The sequence below is a fragment of the Somniosus microcephalus genome, chromosome 12 (assembly GCF_052327205.1).
Source record: "Somniosus microcephalus isolate GS21.2 chromosome 12, FLI_Smic_1.0, whole genome shotgun sequence".
Taxonomy (NCBI): domain Eukaryota; kingdom Metazoa; phylum Chordata; class Chondrichthyes; order Squaliformes; family Somniosidae; genus Somniosus; species Somniosus microcephalus.
This window is the reverse complement of record NC_140998.1, coordinates 29,015,780-29,035,094: the sequence shown is the minus strand read 5'-3', so window position 1 is coordinate 29,035,094 and position 19,315 is coordinate 29,015,780. Positions and strand designations below refer to the sequence as shown.

General features: G+C 44.4%; 1 protein-coding gene across 1 annotated transcript in view; it reads left to right on the top strand.

The window, feature by feature from the left end:
- Window positions 1-19,315, top strand: part of LOC147109099 (latent-transforming growth factor beta-binding protein 2-like) — an 817,740-nt gene that overhangs the window by 664,336 nt on the left and 134,089 nt on the right. The window contains exons 23-24 of the mRNA XM_086002712.1: window positions 4,823-4,948; window positions 6,970-7,098. Coding sequence (XP_085858838.1) covers window positions 4,823-4,948; window positions 6,970-7,098 — 255 coding nt within the window. The remainder of the gene's footprint in view (window positions 1-4,822; window positions 4,949-6,969; window positions 7,099-19,315) is intronic.

Sequence of the window (19,315 nt, the reverse complement as noted above, 5' to 3'; positions counted from 1 at the left end):
AGTAGACCATACGACCCCTAGAACCTGCTACGCCATTCAGTAAGATCATGGCTGATCTTTTACATCAATTCCACTTTCCCACCCTATCCCCAGATAACTTCTCAGATAATGAAGCAGTCCATGCCCACATGCAGCAAGACTCGGATGACATTCAGAGGCTTGGGCTGATAAGTGGCAACTAACATTCGCGCTACACAAGTGCCAGGCAATGACTATCTCCAACAAGCGAGAGTCTAACCGCCTCCCCTTGACATTCAATAGCATTACCATCGCCAAATCCCCCACCAACAACAGCCTGGGGGTCACCATTGACCAGAAACTTAACTGAACCAGCCACATAAATACAGTGGCAACAAGAACAGGTCAGAGGCTGGGTATTCTGCAGCAAGTGTCTCACCTCCTGACTCCCCAAAGCCTTTCCACCATCTACAAAGCACAAGTCAGGAGTGTGATGGAATACTCTCCACTTGCCTGGATGAGTTCAACTCCAACAACACTCAAGAAGTTCGACACCATCCAGGACAAAGCAGCCAGCTTGATTGGCACCCTATCCACCACCTTAAACATTCCCTCCCTCCCCCACCGGCGTACCGTGGCTGCAGTGTGTACAATCTACAAGATGCACTGCAGCAACTCACCAAGGCTTCTTTGGCAGCACCTCCCAAACCCAGGACCTCCATCACCTGCAAATCCCCCTCCAAGTTACACACCATCCTGACTTGCAAATGTATCGTCATTCCTTCATCGTCGCTGGGTCAAAATCCTGGAACTCCCTCCTAACAGCACTATGGGAGTACCTTCACCACACGGACTGCAGTGGTTCAAGAAGGCGGTTCACCACCACCTTTTCAAGGGCAACTAGGGATGGGCAATAAATGCTGGCCTTGCCAGCAACGCCCACATCCCAGGAATGAATAAAACATCAATCCCTTGATTCCATTAGTGCCCAAAAATCTATCGATCTCTGTCTTGAATATACTCAACAACTGAGCCTCCACAGCCCTCTGGGGTAGAGAATTCCAAAGATTCACCACCCTCTGAGTGAAGAAGTTTCTCATCTCAGTCCTAAATGGCCGACCCCTTATCCTGAGACTGTGACCCCTGGTTCTAGACACTCCAGCCAGGGGGAACAGCCTCTCAGCATCTGCCCTGTCAAGCCCTCAAAGAATTTTATACATTTCAATGAGATCGCCTCTCATTCTTCTAAACTCCAGAGAGTATAGACCCATTCTATTCATTCTCTCTTCTTGGAACAGCCCTCTTATCCCAGGAATCAACCTAGTGAACCTTTGTTGCACCCCATCTAAGGCAAGTGTATCCTTCCTTGAATCAGGAGACCGAATCTGTACACCTTATAGTACAGCCCTGCCAGGTTCTTTCAGATCAACATGATCTACTGCATGCTCCAGAAATTTGCAATACAAAGAGGCCAACCCATGAGGCCATAGCAGGATACAGTCACTGATTAGGAGGATAATAAAGAAAGAAATAACTAGCACTTAAATAGCGCCTTTCATGACCTCAGGACATCCGAAAGCGTGCCACTGCCAATTAAGTATTTTTTGATGCGTAGTTACTGTTATATGGAAACACTGCAGCTAATTTGCGCACAGCAAGGTCCCACAAACAGCAATGATATAAATGACCAAGTAAACTGGTTTTAGTGATGTTGGTTGAGGAATGAATGTTGGTCAGAACACCAGGAGAACTCCCCTGCTGTTCTTCAAATGGGAATATTTTGTATCCACTGGAGAGGGCAGATAAGACCTTGGTTCAATGTCTTATTCAAAAAACGGCACCTCCAACAGTACAACACTCTCTCATTACTGCATTGGAGTGTCAGACAACAATATATGCTCAAGTATTGTAAACATTGCAAAATAACACACAAAAATGTTGACATTTTTAAGATCTCCTTTGTCTATCAAGCTTTGCTCAATCCCATTCCAAATGTTTTTTTCCTGGGATGTGGGCATCTCTGGCAAGGCCAGCATTTATTGGCCATCCTTTATTGCCCTTGAGAAGTTGGTGGTGTTAGGGAGGGAGTTCCAGGGTTTTGACCCAGCGACGATGAAGGAACAGCGATATGTTTCCAAGAAGGATGGGGTGTTACTTGGAGGGGAACTTGGAGGTGGTGGTGTTTCCATGTACCTGCTGCCCTTGTCCTTCTAGGTGGAAGAGATCGCAGGTTTGGGAGGTGCTGCCGAAGAAGCCTTAACAAGTTGCTGCAGTGCATCTTGTAGATGGTACACACTGCAGCCATGGTACGCCGGTGGTGGAGGGAGTGAATGTTTAAGGTGGTGGATGGGGTGCCAATCAAGCAGGCCACTTTGTCCTGGATGGTGTGGACCTTCTTGAGCTTCTCCTAATTAGTGCACAAGGAGAAAAAGATGCAAAACCTTACACAAATTAATGAAATTAAAGCACAACATGGGTGTGAGCACTCCAGCACAAAACATGGGTGTGAGCACTCCAGCACACAAAATGCAGAATTGCAGCCCATTAGGAAATGGGCCCAGGGCCTGTTCTCCCAATCTTGCAATCCCCTGTACTCATGGCACAACTGCTGTCCCAGAGCACAGCCCTGTAAAATCAGTTGCATACTCCATGTGTTGGTTTTGTGGTTGACTGAAGACCTGTATGTGAGTGAGTGAGTAGGGAGAGAAGACATAATAGCATAAAAATTCTGACGTGTCTGCTCTGGCACGCACCCAGTCACAAATCGCAAAATTGTATAAGTCCAACCTGCAATTTTTCAGCAATCAACTTTAATGAATGGAAAATTGCAGGCATAATTTTGCAATATTTATGCCAGGAGTGAATGCATCTAAATTTTTGACCCAGCCCTAAGCTTGGTGGAGACCTTCAGCTTCACGGTCGTCTCCCCCTCTATGCTCTCATAGTTGATGTAATAAAGGCAGTCAAGAGCTTAAAATTTCTGGGCCCTCCTCCAGTTTGAGCCTGTTCCCTCCCATTATTAGCTATCTTGTCTTGTAAGCAGAGAAGTAGTTTTGACATGTTTTGACAAGTTTAAAGAACACGTACAGTGACACACGCTTGTCCATCATTTGTGTAAATTAACAAATATGCAGAACACAGCTAAGTTATTTTGGAAAGATTTGTTTTGTTCAGCCCCCTTAAGATTTCAATTGTAAATTGCAGCTTGAATGTGTCCGCTGCTGTATTCTGGCCACAGATAGTAAGCATACAAGGAGCTGTAAAGTTATTTGGGGGCTTCCGACGGGACAATAGTGTCAGCCGTAGCTCAGTTGGTAGGACCCTCGCCTCCGTCAGAAAGTTGTGGATTCAAGTTCCCACGCCAGAGACTTGAGCACAAACATCTAGGCTGACACTCTAGTGTAGTCACGAGGGAGTGCTGCACTGTCAGAAGTACCATATTTCGGATGCGATGTTCGGGTGGAGGTAAAAGATCCCATGGCACTATTTCGAAGAGGAACAGGGGAGTTATCCCCGGTGTCCTGGCCCTCAATCAACATCACTAAAACAGATTATCTGGTCATTATCACATTGCTGTTTGTGGGAGCTTACTGTGCGCAAATTGGCTGCTGCGTTTCCTACATTACAACAGTGACTGCCCTTGAAAAAGTGCTTCATTGGCTGTAAAGTGCTTTGGGACATCCTGTGGTTGTGAAAGGCGCTATATAAATGCAAGTCTTTCTTTTGTTTCAACAGTGAAAGAGCAACAGGTTGTAAGGAAATATTATGTGGCATGTGAACTTTATGTTTGCATCGTTCCTTAGGTCTGCCATCTTGCTCATTTGCAGCCGTGGAACTCTAGCACCGGAATTTTCTCAGAGATTCTCCTGTTCTGTTGCTCTAACTTTGGCAGAAAAGTTGCTGCCCAAGTTACTGTGGCAGAACAGGAGAAACCCCTGAAAAATTCACCCTCTTCTTCTGACTTGTTGACAGTATCCATAGCCTACCAGCAACCTGCTTCTGGGTTTGCTTTTGTTTCAAAATTCCATTTGCATCTACAATGTCACAGTCATCGAGTGTTACTTCAAGCACAATATCTGTGAAGCTGACCATGTGTGCGTGCGGAATGTGACATCTCCAAACCATTTCCTTTGCCCTGTAGGTGAGAAAACAGCTTTTTAAATGACCGCTGCAGCCCTTTTAAGTACCATCAGCTATGCAAGAGATCCATTAGCTAGTCCACTTTGCAGGTGGGAGCTTGCACAGAATAGATAATATATGTCAATGAGAAATATCTGGCTGAAATGGGTGTCCAAGCTCAGTATGTGGGTATTTACATTGTACCATTCCCATTCGAATTATATGCACACAGCAGTTTCTACTCTTACCTAACGGAAAAATTAGCATTTCAAGTAGCAACCCTTTGTCAGAAGCTATCTTTTCTCTTTTCAAATGCCGAAGAATCCACTATGTACTTCCAGCACTTCCTTTTCTATCTCGGATGTCCAGCGTTTTCACTTTTTCTTTCTGTTTCAGAGTTGAAATTCTTGTGCGTGCTCTGTTCGGAACGTCATTAACACATTTAAAATAAACTGGTCATGAACCAGTAGCGCAAATGGAATTTGGACGCAGAAGCTAAAATTTTGAAAAATACTACCCTTACTATAGTTGTGAAATGCAGAATGAGAGAGCAACAAAAAGCTAAAAAGAATTAGAGGAAGTGGTGAAACAAAAATAATCAAGGGACAGACTTGAGAGATTTAAGAAACTTCCTGGTGGACCTACATAGTCAGTCACCTTGTTGCGCATGCCAGTGTGTTGGTGAGGGGAATTTTCCTGCTGTTTTCTATGTTCTTCTGACTTTGCTATGACTATGCTCTTATAGATTTTAATGAATGCTTGAGCAAGGACATCTGTGGTCCAAACGGAGAATGTATGAACAGTGAAGGCTCCTATTCCTGCCTTTGTGCCAGAGGTTTTGCCAGCACTCCTGATGGTACAGGCTGTCAAGGTAAGTCACCACAGATGTAAAACAATGTAAATATATATGGGCAACCATGCTAATCACTTTAATATGATATTAACATTTAATAGAATTCAATTTTACCCCACAGAACATTGATTGGTTGCTCAAGATTTCTCAGTGTTATTCAGGGGACAATTGAGTTAATTGAGAATATTTGGCACGATAATCGAACAATTTCTGTGTATGAAATCGGGAGAGGGTTAATATATTATAACAAATGAATGAGATTTTGTGTTTATTCTCAATTGCAATATACTGTATATGTAGTTATTGAATGATTCATATACTTCAAACAATATTTTTCATGTGTATGGAGTATTGTAGTCCATTTAGGAAACTAATTTCCTTTGGTTGCCAGGTGCCAAGTTTACTCATTGCACTGCTGAACCTAATCAAATTAAGATAAAAGAGATCAGTAAAATGACAACAGGATTTCTTTTTCTTTTTGTAATAAGCAAAGTAACAAATTCTAGTCAACCCCATTTGGAGGGTTCTTAGAAGTCAGATATTTCCATAGTATCGCTATTGTGCTTTAGAGTGAATTCCATAAAATTTCATACAGAAAATTTGAAGCAACAGTCTTAAAACCTCATAACCAAGAGAGCTATAATCAAGAGCCTAACAGTGACGATTAATACAGCTTTACTTGCATTTCTGACTAAAGCCAATAACTCAAACTTTGAACAAACAATATCAAAGAAAGATTAAATCCCAGTACTAATTACCCATGAATTGGGGAATGTCACCTCATTGAGAGGATTAGGATCAAGATGTAAAATAGAAAAAAATGAGTAGTTCAGTCAGGGGCCATAAGTATTTTGGTGTGCGGAGGTAAGCTGTGAAAAACAAAGCTCAGAACACAGATAGATTGCCTGTTGGTATCACTAGGTGCCAAGAAAAACAGTTGTTCAACACGCCTGCATTGTTATAATTTTGCCTTTCTGAATACATTACTCTCACACATTCTCACTGCTTCTACTCACAAGATGTTGCTATATAGGAACAAATTTGAAAGCTTTCTTATTTTTTATTACATATATATAATTGAATACACAAAATAGGACATATAGTTATTCTAGCCTGTTTGTAAGTATTTAATATTTTGTTGATTAGTTTTGAGTAAAAGATGGTTTATTCAGTATTTCCCAATAATTCTTGAACTAATGACTTGTTTTGCAATTTCCCAACATTAATGGGGTAAAGTTCAACTTCTGTGCGTGTGTAAAACAGGCAGTAGTGGATTAGCTACTCATTATACACCCTATTTGATTTTCCTTTCCATAGACTTGATGGCGAGGAAAATCAGATGGGTGTGTAACGGGAGGCATATTGGCTACCGTCCATTCTGTGCCTCCCACCGAAGCTGAATTTCACCCACAGGTGTTTGCACAAACTGCGAAATCCAAAAGACTGGTGTTTGGCAAAAATCTGACTTATCAGCTCACAACAAATGTCCCGGACTTAACAACAGTATCGGGTGGAAGTGCCGAATTACATTTTTTAATTGACTAGTTAATAAATGCCAACAATCTGTCTGATGTTGACAATTAAATAGTGAAGAAACAAACTATTATCACCTATCTCATTATTCAGTAAGGCATTTATTGCCCATCACTAATTGCCCTCGAGAAGGTGGTACTTGAATACAGTGGTTTGTAGAGGGCAGTTAACAGTCAACCACATTGCTGTGGGTCGGGAGCCACATATAGGCCAGACTGGGTAAGGACAGCAGATTTCCTTCCCTTCAGGGCCAGATGGGTTTTTACAACAATCTGGTAGTTTCATAGTCACCATTACTGATACTAGCTTTTTAATTTATTTAATTGAATTTAAATTCCACAGCTGACTGTGGTGGGATTTGAACTCCATGTCTATGATCATTAGTCCAGGCCTCTGGATTACTAGTCCAGTAACATTACCACTATGCTCCCGTTCCCCTTGCAGCTGTGTTTCTGAACTCCCACTGTCCGTATCATACCTGCTGCAATGTGTTCTCTGCTCCATAGATATTAATGAATGTTTGACCAGGGACGTCTGTGGTCCGAATGGAGAATGTATAAACAATGAAGGAGGCTCTTATTACTGCCTTTGTGCTCAGGGCTATACCACTACTCCTGATGGAACAGGCTGCGAAGGTAAGACAGCCCAGGTGTAAACATGTTTAAGTATCTGCTGTCAAAATGCCTATCACTTTGTACGGTTTATGTAGCATGTAATAGGATTCACAAACTGTACTTGGATGCAAACAAAAGCTTTTTATTCTTATTTTGGCCGTTGTGGCAACAGTGGGGGTGACATTGGTCTTCGACAGTAGCGCGAAACGGGCGATAGCGAACCGACAACATGTTTTCGACTTCAATGGAAAAGCTAATTCAGTCGTGGTGATGTAAAACGGGCTGCCGATTCGCTATCACCCATTTTGTTCTGCCGCCGTAAGCCAATTTCACCCCCAGTATCTCTTCTTCCAGTTTAGAATATAGATAACTCTTATAACAACAGGAAAATAAGTTTTCTTTTCTAACGGGTTCAGCCAGAAGTCTGAAACCGGGTGCTACACCTTTGGCAAAAGCAAAATACCGTGGCTGCTGGAAATCAGAAATAAAAACAGAAAACGCTGGAAATGCTCAGCAGGTCAGGCCGCATCTGTGGAGAGAGAAACAGAGCTAACGTTTCAGGTCGCTGTCCTTCCGCCAGAACAGGAAAAGTTAGAGATGTAACAGGTTTTAAGCAAGTGCAGAGGCAGGGAAAGAACAAAAGGGACGGTCTGTGATAGGGTGGAAGGCAGGAAAGATTAAATGACGAAAGGTCATTACCATCTCCTTTTGCCTTGTACTATCATCCCTTTTGTCATTTAATCACTTCTGCCTTCCACCCTATAACAGACCTTCCCTTTCGTTCTTTCCTCCCCTCCTGCCCCCCTCATCCCACTGCCTTTCCCTGCCTCTGCACTTACTTAAAACCTTGTTATGGCCCAGAAATTCGGGTCGGAGGCTTCCCGCGGGTGTAAGCCCCCGACCTGCACTTACCTAGCGCGCCGGCCATTGAGCTGTGGGCCCCTGTGGAATTCTGATCCTGGGCCTGCTTCAACTGCCGGCGTGCAGTGCTTGCGTATCCCGGGGCGCAGTTAGTTCGATGCGTCCCCTGGGATCACGTGGGCCATGGAGAGCCAATCGGAGCAGGGAATGCTTCATTCATAAGTTTGACAGGAAGGGCTGTCAAACTTATAAATACCACGGGCCCCAAAACATCACTAAATCTTCAAATAATTTTTTTTTTAAATCACATTTTTAAAATAAACTATAAATTACATGAAATAACTATTTTAAACAATAATTTACATTTTTGAAAAAATAATTTTATTTTCTAACGGGGCTAAAAATAAACTTACCTTTCTTTAAAGTATTTAAAAATAATAAACCTGTGGAAAAAATGTTTTAATTTTAATTAATTCACCACTTACCTTGTAAAAAGCAGGCCTTGCGCCTGCTTTTTACATGTCTAACTTCTGGAGACTTATCTTCCCGGGAAAACCTGCAAAAAAAACGTAAGTTCGATGCGCACGCGCAGCCTCTCCCGCGCACGCGTTCCACCTCTTAACCCCTTCTTTCAGGGGAACGGAAGTGCTGGTTTCCCACGCATGCGCAGTGCATGCAGGAAACCGGCACGTCCATCGGGCTTACGGGTGAGTACCCCGTGCGTACTCACCCGTGGAGACCCGAAGTTCTGGGCCATTATTTCTAACTTTTCCAGTTCTGACAAAAGGCCATCAGCTTGAAACGTTAGCCCTGTTTCTCTCTCCATGGCTGCTGAGTGTTTCCAGTGCTTTCTGTTTTTATTTTAGGCTACACCTTTGGGGAGGATTGAGCTAGATTGGCATAAATAGGCAACACCATGTTTTAGTGACATTAAGAGAGAAATGTTTTGTTTATTTTTCCCCTCTTTTATATTTCCCCTTGCCAAACTTCCTTTATCCTGTCTGTTCTTCTGTGCTTTAGGTTTTGTCTCATCTTTTTTCATTCTTGCCTTTCTCCTTTCCGTATATGCGTATCTCACTTTAGCCTGTGTTTACGTCTGACTCTTTTTGACCCCACGCACTGCAGTCACCACTGCCATACAATTTTACAGTTATCCTGTATATTTGAAGTGTATTAAGAGGTTGAATACAAATACAACGGCCAGAGGAAATGAAATGTTGGACACCTTGTAAACCTCAGAAGGAAAAACTGGTCAAAGTTTTAAAAATTTGTAAGAATTTCTGGGAACACACACTTTGATAATAAAAAAAAATACAGCATTTTCTCCAAATTGTAAATTCAGCATATAACTGGGAACAGTAGGTGCACAGCCATGGCCATTTCAGAACTTTTGCTCTGAACAGTTTAGGCTTAACCCACTCTGCAACTTTCATGAGGTCATTCATTTAGTGTTGTGTAATTTTAGAAGTGAGCAGATTGCCTGAGACGCTTTGACAAAACAATGCTGGATAGTTCTCTGGCCAAACTTATCTGCACTCAATGTACTGTCAAATGGCCAAATTGTGATATTTTAGATATGTTGTTGCAACAAGAGCTTTTTCCACCTAGAGCTATGTCACATTTCAGGATTTTTTTGGACACTTTTGTCCAAGGAAATGATCCAACTCTGAGTTATTTTAAAATTTGCTTGGCGTTACAGCTTGCTTTAAAGGGGTTAGTTTCTCAGGAAAGCCTCATGCTGGGTTGTGAATCTTAAGTCAGACGAAAAGCATTTAATAAGCTAATAAGTGATAAACAATTTACACTCTTTTAACTGGCTGATGGAAAGCAAACTTCAAGTGGGATGAGTTAGAAAACACAGTTCACCCCCACCGCCCCCACCTCCCCTTCATGATAGAATACCTTACTTCAAAATGTACTTACAAAATATACCCAGCCTAACATAAGAACATAAGAAATAGGAGCAGGAGTAGGCCAATTGGCCCCTCGAGCCTGCTCCGCCATTCAATAAGATCATGGCTGATCTGATCCTAACCGCCAATCCACTATGACAGGACTATCTCCTGAATCTAACAGCATTAGACACATGAAAACAGGAGCAGGATCAGGCTACACGGCCCCTGGGCCCGCTCCGCTACCCACAGGGCCATGACCTATCCGAACCTAGACTCATGTCCAAATTCCTGCCCGCTCCCCGTAACCCTTAATTCCCTTTTCTACTAGGAAACTGTCTATTTCTGTTTTAAATTTATGTAATGATGTAGCTTCAACAGCTTTTTGGGGCAGCATATTCCATGGACCTACCACCCTCTGAGTGAAGTAGTTCCTCCTCATCTCAGTTTTGAAAGAGCAGCCCCTTATTCTAAGACTATGCCCCCTAGTTCTAGTTTCACCCATCATCTGGAACATCCTCCCTGCATCCACCCGATCCAACCCCTTCATAATCTTATATGTTTCAATAAGATCGCCTCTCATTCTTCTGAACTCCAATGAGTAGAGTCCCAATCTACTCAACCTCTCCTCATATGTCCATCCCCTCATCCCCGGGATTAATCGAGTGAACCTTCTTTGTACTGACTCGAGAGCAAGTATGTCCTTTCTTAAGTATGGACACCAAAACTGTATGCAGTATTCCAGGTGCGGTCTCACCAATACCTTGTACAACTGAAGCAATACCTCCCTATTTTTATATTCTATCCCCCTAGCAATGAAAGCCAACATTCCATTGGCCTTCTTAATCACTTGCTGCACCTGCATACTAACCTTTTGAGTTTCGTGCACCAGGACCCCCAGATCCCTTTGTACTTCAGTACTTTCAAGTTTCTTGCCATTAAGATAATAACTTGCTCTACGATTTTTCCTGCCAAAGTGCATAACCTCACACTTTCCAGTATTGTATTCCATCTGCCAAATCTCTGCCCACTTACTTAGCCTGTCTATGTCCCCTTGCAGGTTTTTTATGTCCTCCTCACTCACTACTTTCCCTCCCATCTTAGTATCATCTGCAAACTTTGACGTGTTACACTCGGTCCCCTCCTCCAAATCGTTAATATAGATTGTAAAGAGTTGGGGACCCAGCACTGACCCCTGCGGAACACCACTGGTTACTGATTGCCAGTCTGAATATGAACCATTTATCCCAACTCTCTGCCTTCTGTTAGATAGCCAATCCTCTATCCATGCCAGAATATTACCCCCAATCCCGTGATTTTTTATCTTAAGCAATAATCTTTTGTGTGGCACCTTGTCAAATGCCTTTTGGAAGTCTAAATACACTACGTCCACTGGTTCACCTTTATCCACCCTATATGTTACTTCCTCAAAGAACTCCAGCAAATTTGTCAAACATGACTTCCCCTTCATAAAACCATGCTGACTTTGTCTTATTAAATTATGAATATCCAAATGCCCTGTTACTGTCTCCTTAATAATGGACTCCAAAATTTTACCTACCACAGATGTTAGGCTAACCGGTCTATAGTTTCCAGCCTTCTGTCTACTGCCCTTTTTAAATAAGGGTGTTACATTAGCAGTTTTCCAGTCTGCTGGGACCTTTGCTGAGTCCAGGGAGTTTTGGAAGATTATTACCAATGCATCCACAATCCCTACCACCACTTCCCTCAAAACCCTGGGATGTAAGCCATCAGGTCCAGGTGATTTATCCGCCTTGAGTCCCATTATTTTACCAAGTACTACTTCCTTAGTGATTTTAATCGTATTTAGCTCCTCCCCCCCCTATAGCCCCCTGCTTGTCAAGTGTTGGGATATTCTTGGTGTCCTCTACTGTAAAGACTGATGTAAAATATTCATTCAGTGTTTTTGCCATCTCCATATTTCCCACCATTAATTTCCCGGTCTCATCCTCTAAGGGACCAACATTTACTTTAGCCACCCTTTTTCTTTTTATATAACTATAAAAACTCTTACTATCTGTCTTTATATTTTTTGCTAATTTACTTTCATAATGTATCTTCCCTTTCTTAATCAATCTTTTTGTTATTTTTTGCTGTCTTTTAAAGTTTTCCCAATCCTCTATCCTCCCACTAGATTTGGCTACCTTATATGCCCTTGTTTTTAGTCGAATACTATCCTTAATTTCTTTACTTAGCCACGGATGGCTGTCTTTTCTTTTACACCCTTTTTTTCTCAGTGGAATATACCTTTTTTGGAATTTGTAAAATAACTCCTTAAATGTACACCACTGATCATGTATCGTCTTATCCTTTAACCTATTTTCCCAATCCACTTTACTCAATTCCGCTCTCATACCTTCATAGTCTCCTTTATTCAAGCTTAGCACGCTTGTTTGAGATACAGCCTCCTCACCCTCTAACTGAATATGGAATTCAACCATGTTATGGTCACTCATTCCAAGGGGATCCTTTACTAGGACATTTTTAATTAATCCTGTCTCGTTACACAGGACCAGATCTAAGGTTGCTTGCCCCCTGGTTGGTTCAGTTACATACTGCTCAAGAAACCCATCCCTAATACACTCAATGAACTCATCCTCAAGGCAGCCCTGCCCAATTTGATTCGTCCAATTTATATGATAGTTAAAATCCCCCATAATTATAGATGTTCCCTTATTACAAGCCTCAACTATTTCCTGATTGATACTCTGTCCAACCGAGTTGCGACTGTTCGGAGGCCTATATACTACACCCACTAGTGTTTTTTTCCCCTTATTATTCCTTATCTCCACCCAAACTGTTTCATTATCCTGATCCTTTGACCCAATATCATTTCTCTGTATTACAGTGATTCCTTCCTTTATTAACATAGCCACCCCACCTCCCCTTCCTTCCTGCCTGTCCTTCCTGATTGTTAAATAACCTGGTATGTTTAATTCCCAGGCATTGTCACCCTGCAGCCATGTTTCTGTAATGGCCACAAGATCATACCCATATGTAGCTATTTGTGCCTTTAACTCGTCTATTTTGTTACGAATGCTACGTGCATTCAGATAGAGAACTTTCAAATATGTTTTGTGACACTTAGTTCCTGCTATTGCCCTTTTTATTACTTTACCTTTTACTCCACACCTTCTACCCCTTCCTGACACGCTCTGGTTTTTAATTTCCCCACTGCTACCTAAGTCTATGACCTTCTCTGTTGTCATTTGTATTATTTGCTCTCTGGGAACCTCCCCCCCACTAGTTAGTTTAAAGCCCTCTCTACAGCCCTAGTTATATGATCCGCCAGGACTCTAGTCTGTGGTTGAAAAGCAGTTGAACAGCCAGGAATAAAGCAGACACCTAAAAAAAGGCAGTCTGGATCTTGGAAATAGGGCTGTGAAATCAATCAGGCAGCAAAGTGCCACAAGAAAATATAAAAAGGGAGCAAAAGGCTATGGAGAAGAGGTTCTGCACTGGGACTGGAGGACAGAAAGCCGAGGATTTATTCTGTTTAAGTTAAATAAGACAACCCATTAAAGTGGGATAGTGTCGTGCGTTCTTTATTTTGTATAATTTCCATAAACATAAATTGTACCGATTGAATTAAGAGACTCTGACCATAACCATCACTCTGTGCATTACACCATACTGTGGAATAAAGCTGTTTACGACTCAAACCAAATGTCACCTCATCTAGTGTTAACTTGATCCGCCATTGGAAAGAATGAAAAAATATGCATGCAAAAGACATGGATATCCCGTCCAGATTGCAAGGGGGTTCTTTTGTTACTCTCCCGGGTCTTGTAGCCACACAAGTAGTTATAAGGCAGTGTGAGTCAACTCTCATAAAAGTAACATGCTCAGACCACTTACAGGAGCGACTGACCACTGAACCCAAGAATGTCTCTACAGCAGAGAGGAATTTATAACAAATGATTATCAATTAATTTAGTTATGAATATTCAGCAAATAACACCCTTTAGTTCATAAAAGCACAGATTGATCTTTCTATTTATTTTTAATTGCAAAATTTAATGTTTTAGACCCTTAGCTAGCAGCTAATTGTTTTCTTATATTTGGTTTGTGTAGGTCAACTTGTACTATTGCAGGTCGATTTGTAACCCTAACCCTTGGATATTATTCTCTCCCATTTTTGTTTTTCTTTTCTACTTTAGTGTTTTAGAATCATTCGGCTGATTAGCTGAATTCCAGATATAAGACAAGGAAAGAAGTTGAAATGAAGCATTTCCTTCATATTGAGACAGTGGCTAAAATATTTCAGTTTGAGTCCTCTTCCACTCTGGCTTTGTCACCTCATTGTACTTCTGCTTTATTTAAGAATTTATATTTTGCCTTGTTCCATTTTTTGGTTTTATTTTCTGACATCATCTCCCAGGCTGCATTGGAATTGTGGTACAGAACCATGAAATAAATGGTACAATTGGACAAGCATGGACGATTAAAGGAGAGCCAGCACGGATTTGTTACGGGCAGATTGTGTTTGACTAACTTGATTGAGCTTTTTGATGAGGTAACAGAGATGATGGATGAGGGCAATGCAGTTGATGTTGTGTATATGGACTTTCAAAAGGCATTTGATAAAGTACTGCATATTAGCTTGGTAGCAAAATTGAAACCCATGGAATAAAAGGGGCAGTAGCAGCGTGGATACAAAATTGGCTAAAGGATAGAAAACAGAGAGTTGTGGTGAATGGTTGTTTTTCCGACTGGAGGGAGATATACAGTGGCGTTTCCCAAGGTTCAGTACTAGGACCATTGCTGTTTTTGATATATATTAATGACTTGGACTTGGGGGTACAGGATTCAAAATTTGCAGATGACACAAAACTTGGAGGTGTAATAAACAGTGAGGAAGGACACAGGCAGGCTGGTGGAATTGGCAGACACATGGCAGATGAAATTTAACGCAGAAAAGTGTGGGGTGATGCATTTTGGTAGGAATAATGAGGAGAGACAATACATGCTAAATGGTACCATTTTAAAGGGGGTGCAAGAACACAGCGACCTGAGGGTGTTTGTGCAAAATCTTTGAAGGTGGCAGGACTGGTTAATAAAACATATGGGATCCTGGGCTTTATAAATAGAAGCAGAGAGTACAAAAGCCAGGAAGTTATGCTAAACCTATATAAAACGCTAGTTCGGCTCCAGCTGGAGTATTGTGTCCGATTCTGGGCACCGCACTTTAGGAAGGATGTGAAGACTTTGGAGAGGATACAGAAGAGATTTACTAGAATGGTTCCAGGCACAAGGGATTACAGTTAAGTGGGTAGACTGGAGAAGCTGGGGTTGTTCTCCTTGGAGCAGAGAAGGCTAAGAGGAGATTTGATAAAGGTGTTTAAAATCATGAAGGGTTTAGATAGAGTAAATAAACTGCTTCCAATGGCTGAAAGGTCGATAAACAGGGCACAGATTTAAGGTGATTGGCAAAAGAAAAACATTTTACGCAGCGAGTGGTTAGGATTTGGAATGCGCTGCCTGATAGGGTGGTGAATACAAATTCGATAGAAGCCTTCAAAAGGGAATTGGATAAATACTTGAAGGAAAAAAAATGGCAGGGATATGGGGAAAGAGCGGGGGGGTGGGACTAACTGGATTGTTCTTCAAAAGAGCCGGCGCAGACTCGATGGACTGAATGGCCTCCTTCTGTGCTGTACTATTCTAAGATTCTAAATAGAAAATGTAATTCTCTCATAGGTTTTTAAAGTTTTTGTATAATTATGTCTGTGTAGCATTTACTTAATTTGAATCCAGTACCTCCCAGAAGGGCCCAAAATGCCTGTGAAGCAATGTTACATGCTTATAAGTTTAGGGGGAAAAATTCGGTTGCTTAGCGACTCCCGCTAGCACCTCCGGGGGGCGCTAGGAAGTTAGTGCCGCTCGCGAATTTGACCGTACATTTTGCGGCGGCGTTAAACACTACTGTCACGATCTCCTGCGCCCGCAGATCGTGACGTCAGTCGAGCGTGCAACGCCCTGGCAGTGCCCCAGACTGGATATTGAGTCGCGCCCCCTCCCTTTCTGCCTGCTGCTAGCAACGACAGGTAAAGGGGAACGTTTTGCAGTCGGGAAGGGGTTGGGGGAGCGCTATTTAAAGGCAGCCGCTTCCTGCCTTTTTTTGTCGGCGGCATTTTTGCACCACGCATTCGGAGAGGGAGAGAAACTTCTGGAGAGATTCAACGCTGTGTGAAGGAGTTTTGGGTCCTGAGCAGCACTTTGCAGGTTCATTTTGATTTGAACTTCATTGCAGTGATTTAGAAGAGACCAAGGGGGCTACACTGAATTGGGGCATTGTCCTGCACCTGCAGAATCAGAGGCAGCAGAGACGCAGAGAGAGAGTGGCAAACATGGCCAGAGGGAGGAGGGCCAACAGGCCTCTGCACAGGAGACCTTACCCTCCGAGGGTATTCAGGGAGCAGTGCTCATACCTTCATTTGCCTGAGGAGCAGTGTTTCCGCAGGCTGCGCTTCAGCAAGGAGGTGGTCACTGAGCTCTGCCACCTGCTGCAACCAGATCTGCAGCCTCAACTGAGGACCAGGACGTCTCTGTCGGTGGCAGTGAAGGCCACAGTGGCTCTGAATTTTTGTGCCAGCGGCTCCTTTCAAGCTTCTACTGGGGACATTGGCAATATCTCCCAGTTCGCTGTCCATTGCTGTATCCGGGAGGTGACAAATGCCCTCTATAAAAGGAGACGCCAGTACATCTCTTTCCCGATGACTCGGGCCAAACAGCATGAACGCGCATTGGGCTTTGCGAGGATAGCGGGCATCCCCATGGTGCAGGGCGCCATTGACTGCACGCATGTGGCATTGCAGGCACCGCATGAAAATGCAGAGGTATTCCGAAACCGCAAGGGGTTCCACTCCTTAAATGTGCAGTTGGTCTGTGACCACACACAGCTGATACTTGCCGTCATGCCCGCTATACTGGCAGCAGCCACGATGCTTTCATCCTGCGCCAGACTGGTGTGCCAGACCTTTTCCAGGCACCGCATCACCCAAGTCGATGGCTCCTTGGGGACAAAGGTTATCCACTCTGCACCTGGCTGACGACACCGCTCCGTAACCCCAACACCCCTGCCGAGCTGCGGTATAATGAGAGCCATAGCACCACCAGGAACATTATTGAGCAGACGATTGGTGTGCTGAAGCAACGGTTCCGCTGTCTGGACCACTCAGGAGGAGCCCTGCAGTACTCTCCTGAGTGAGTCTCCCTGTTCATAGTTGTGTGCTGCATGCTTCACAACCTGGCAATCCTGAGGACCCAGCCAATGCCACCAGGGATTGATACACCACCGGAGGAGGAGGATCAGCAGCAGCACCAAGGTGGGAGGGAGGCCCACAATGTTGAAACTGCAAGGGCCGCCCGTGAACGGCTGATAAGAAGCCGATTCTAGGCCCCTACTCAGAAGATGGCTTCTGGCATGAAGAACAACATCATGGAAAGCAACCCGCACCCCCTATTGCTGACCAAAGCTGGAATGATTCCAAAGGCCAAAAATTTAAATTTTGAATACAAAATCTTTTTTCTTTAACAAACTCTGTGTATGTTATTTATTCAGGACAAACAATTAGAAACCAACACAACAAATCATTAACTAACAGAACTCGTTCTCACAAGATGGAGATAAACGGCAAAACAGTAAACAACTGTAATCACATGAACCTCGACCTTTACCACAAACATTCCCACCATTTCTTTAGACCTCCTACTGTTTGCCCTTCGAGGGTGATCTCCATCCCCTGCGCACTTCCCCCCCTTCCCACCCTGCTGCTCCTCCGTAATGGGGCCCCAGTGGCTGCAGCAAGGCTGGTGGAAGGCTGCTGAATGTCAGATCCAGAGACTACAGATGCCCTTAAAGGACGCCCTCGACCAGCTCTGGGCCTGGAGGCCCCGGCTGCAGACTGCACCAACTCTGCATGAGCGGCAGCAGTCTGGGCTGGCTGTGTTGCAGGCCGTGGCAATGGGGATGTGCCAGTGGTGGGATCAGGAATGCTGTCATCCTGAGAGGTGACAGCACCTCCCTGCTCGACCGACACACTGGCACTCCCACGGGGCAGTACCTCAGCATCCGGAGCAATCTGCTCGAGCACAGATTGCTGGCCTGCTGCGGCACTGTGAGAGCCCCGGGGCAATGTGGCCGACCCAGCGAGGATGGCAGCAGTCCGTGCTTGCGTGACATCAACCTGAGACTGCATGAGAGCAGTCTGAGACTGGATGGCACGAGCCAATGACTGAATTGCAGCACTAAGCCATTGTGTTGCGTCGGCCTGTGCTGCAGCGGACTGTTCCACACTCCTAGCCAGTCCATGCATGCTTTCGGGCACCCTTGCCATTGTACCCATGAGCTCAGTGTGCATGCTCAAGGCCTGGCTATTCATGGCCGCGATGACGCGCTCTTCCTCTACGTCCAAGTGCAGCAGGACTCGCTTGCCTACTCGCCCTCCGGGGAGATGGCCCCCGAGCTTCCCTACCCCCATGGCGTTGCTGCAGCTCGCTGGGTCCCAGAGCTTCGCCCTCATCAGACCCTACCCCCCTGCTCCCCTCCAGGGAAGGCGTGGTCCCAGTGTCAGAATGGGCTCCCTCGGGAAACGCAGGCGGTGAGGCTCCGGCTTCCTCTTCCTCCTCGCCTGGGGCGTCGCTGCCACTGGTAGGTTGAGGGACAGGTTGCTCAGCTGGTGGTTCACTATCTACAAGCAGGGAGGTACAAGAGTGGCTTTAGCGTCAGGACAGGGGGACAGTAAGGGAGCAAGGACTGGAGACATTTAGTAAGTTGGATTGAAAGTGTAAAAGGCTGGTGTTGTGAGGGACAAGTGGAATGAGAGAGGAGAGAAAGCTGATGAACATACCATTGCTGTCCCCAAGGGGGGTCGACCTCTCCAGCGGCCACGGCACCTGTGACCTGGCTGGCAATGATCCTGTGCACCCACGCCTCCAAATCATTGAGGGTGTGTAGGTCAGCCGGTCCTCCTCCCGTGCATTGCTGCTGTCACCTGTTATGAGAGAGCTTGGCCTGCAAGAAAATGGACGCGTCTGAGTGAATGTGTAGCCATGTGCTTGCCTGATGTGTCTCCCATAGTTGAATAGTCCTTAATGTATGCAAGGTGTGGAATGTGCGTGTGTGTTTTATGAGATGGCCATAGGTCTTGGATGAGTGTTGGGAATTTGGGGGTTTTTAAACCCTCTGGGCACAGAGTGAAGTTGAGATGGAGGGATGGAGAGGTATTGAAAAGCAGCCACTGACCCTGACCACCAGAGTGAGGTTGTTGAACTTCTTACGACATTGGGTGTGGGTCCTCGGCACCAGGCTCCTCGAGGAGACATGCTGAGCCACCTCTCTCCACACTCTTCTATCGTCACGGGGCAATGGCCTCCTGCCACTCTGTGGGTAGTGCACTGCCCATCACCGCTCCACAGCGCCAACCAGAGCTACCAAGGCCCGGTCGCTGAAGCGCTGAGCT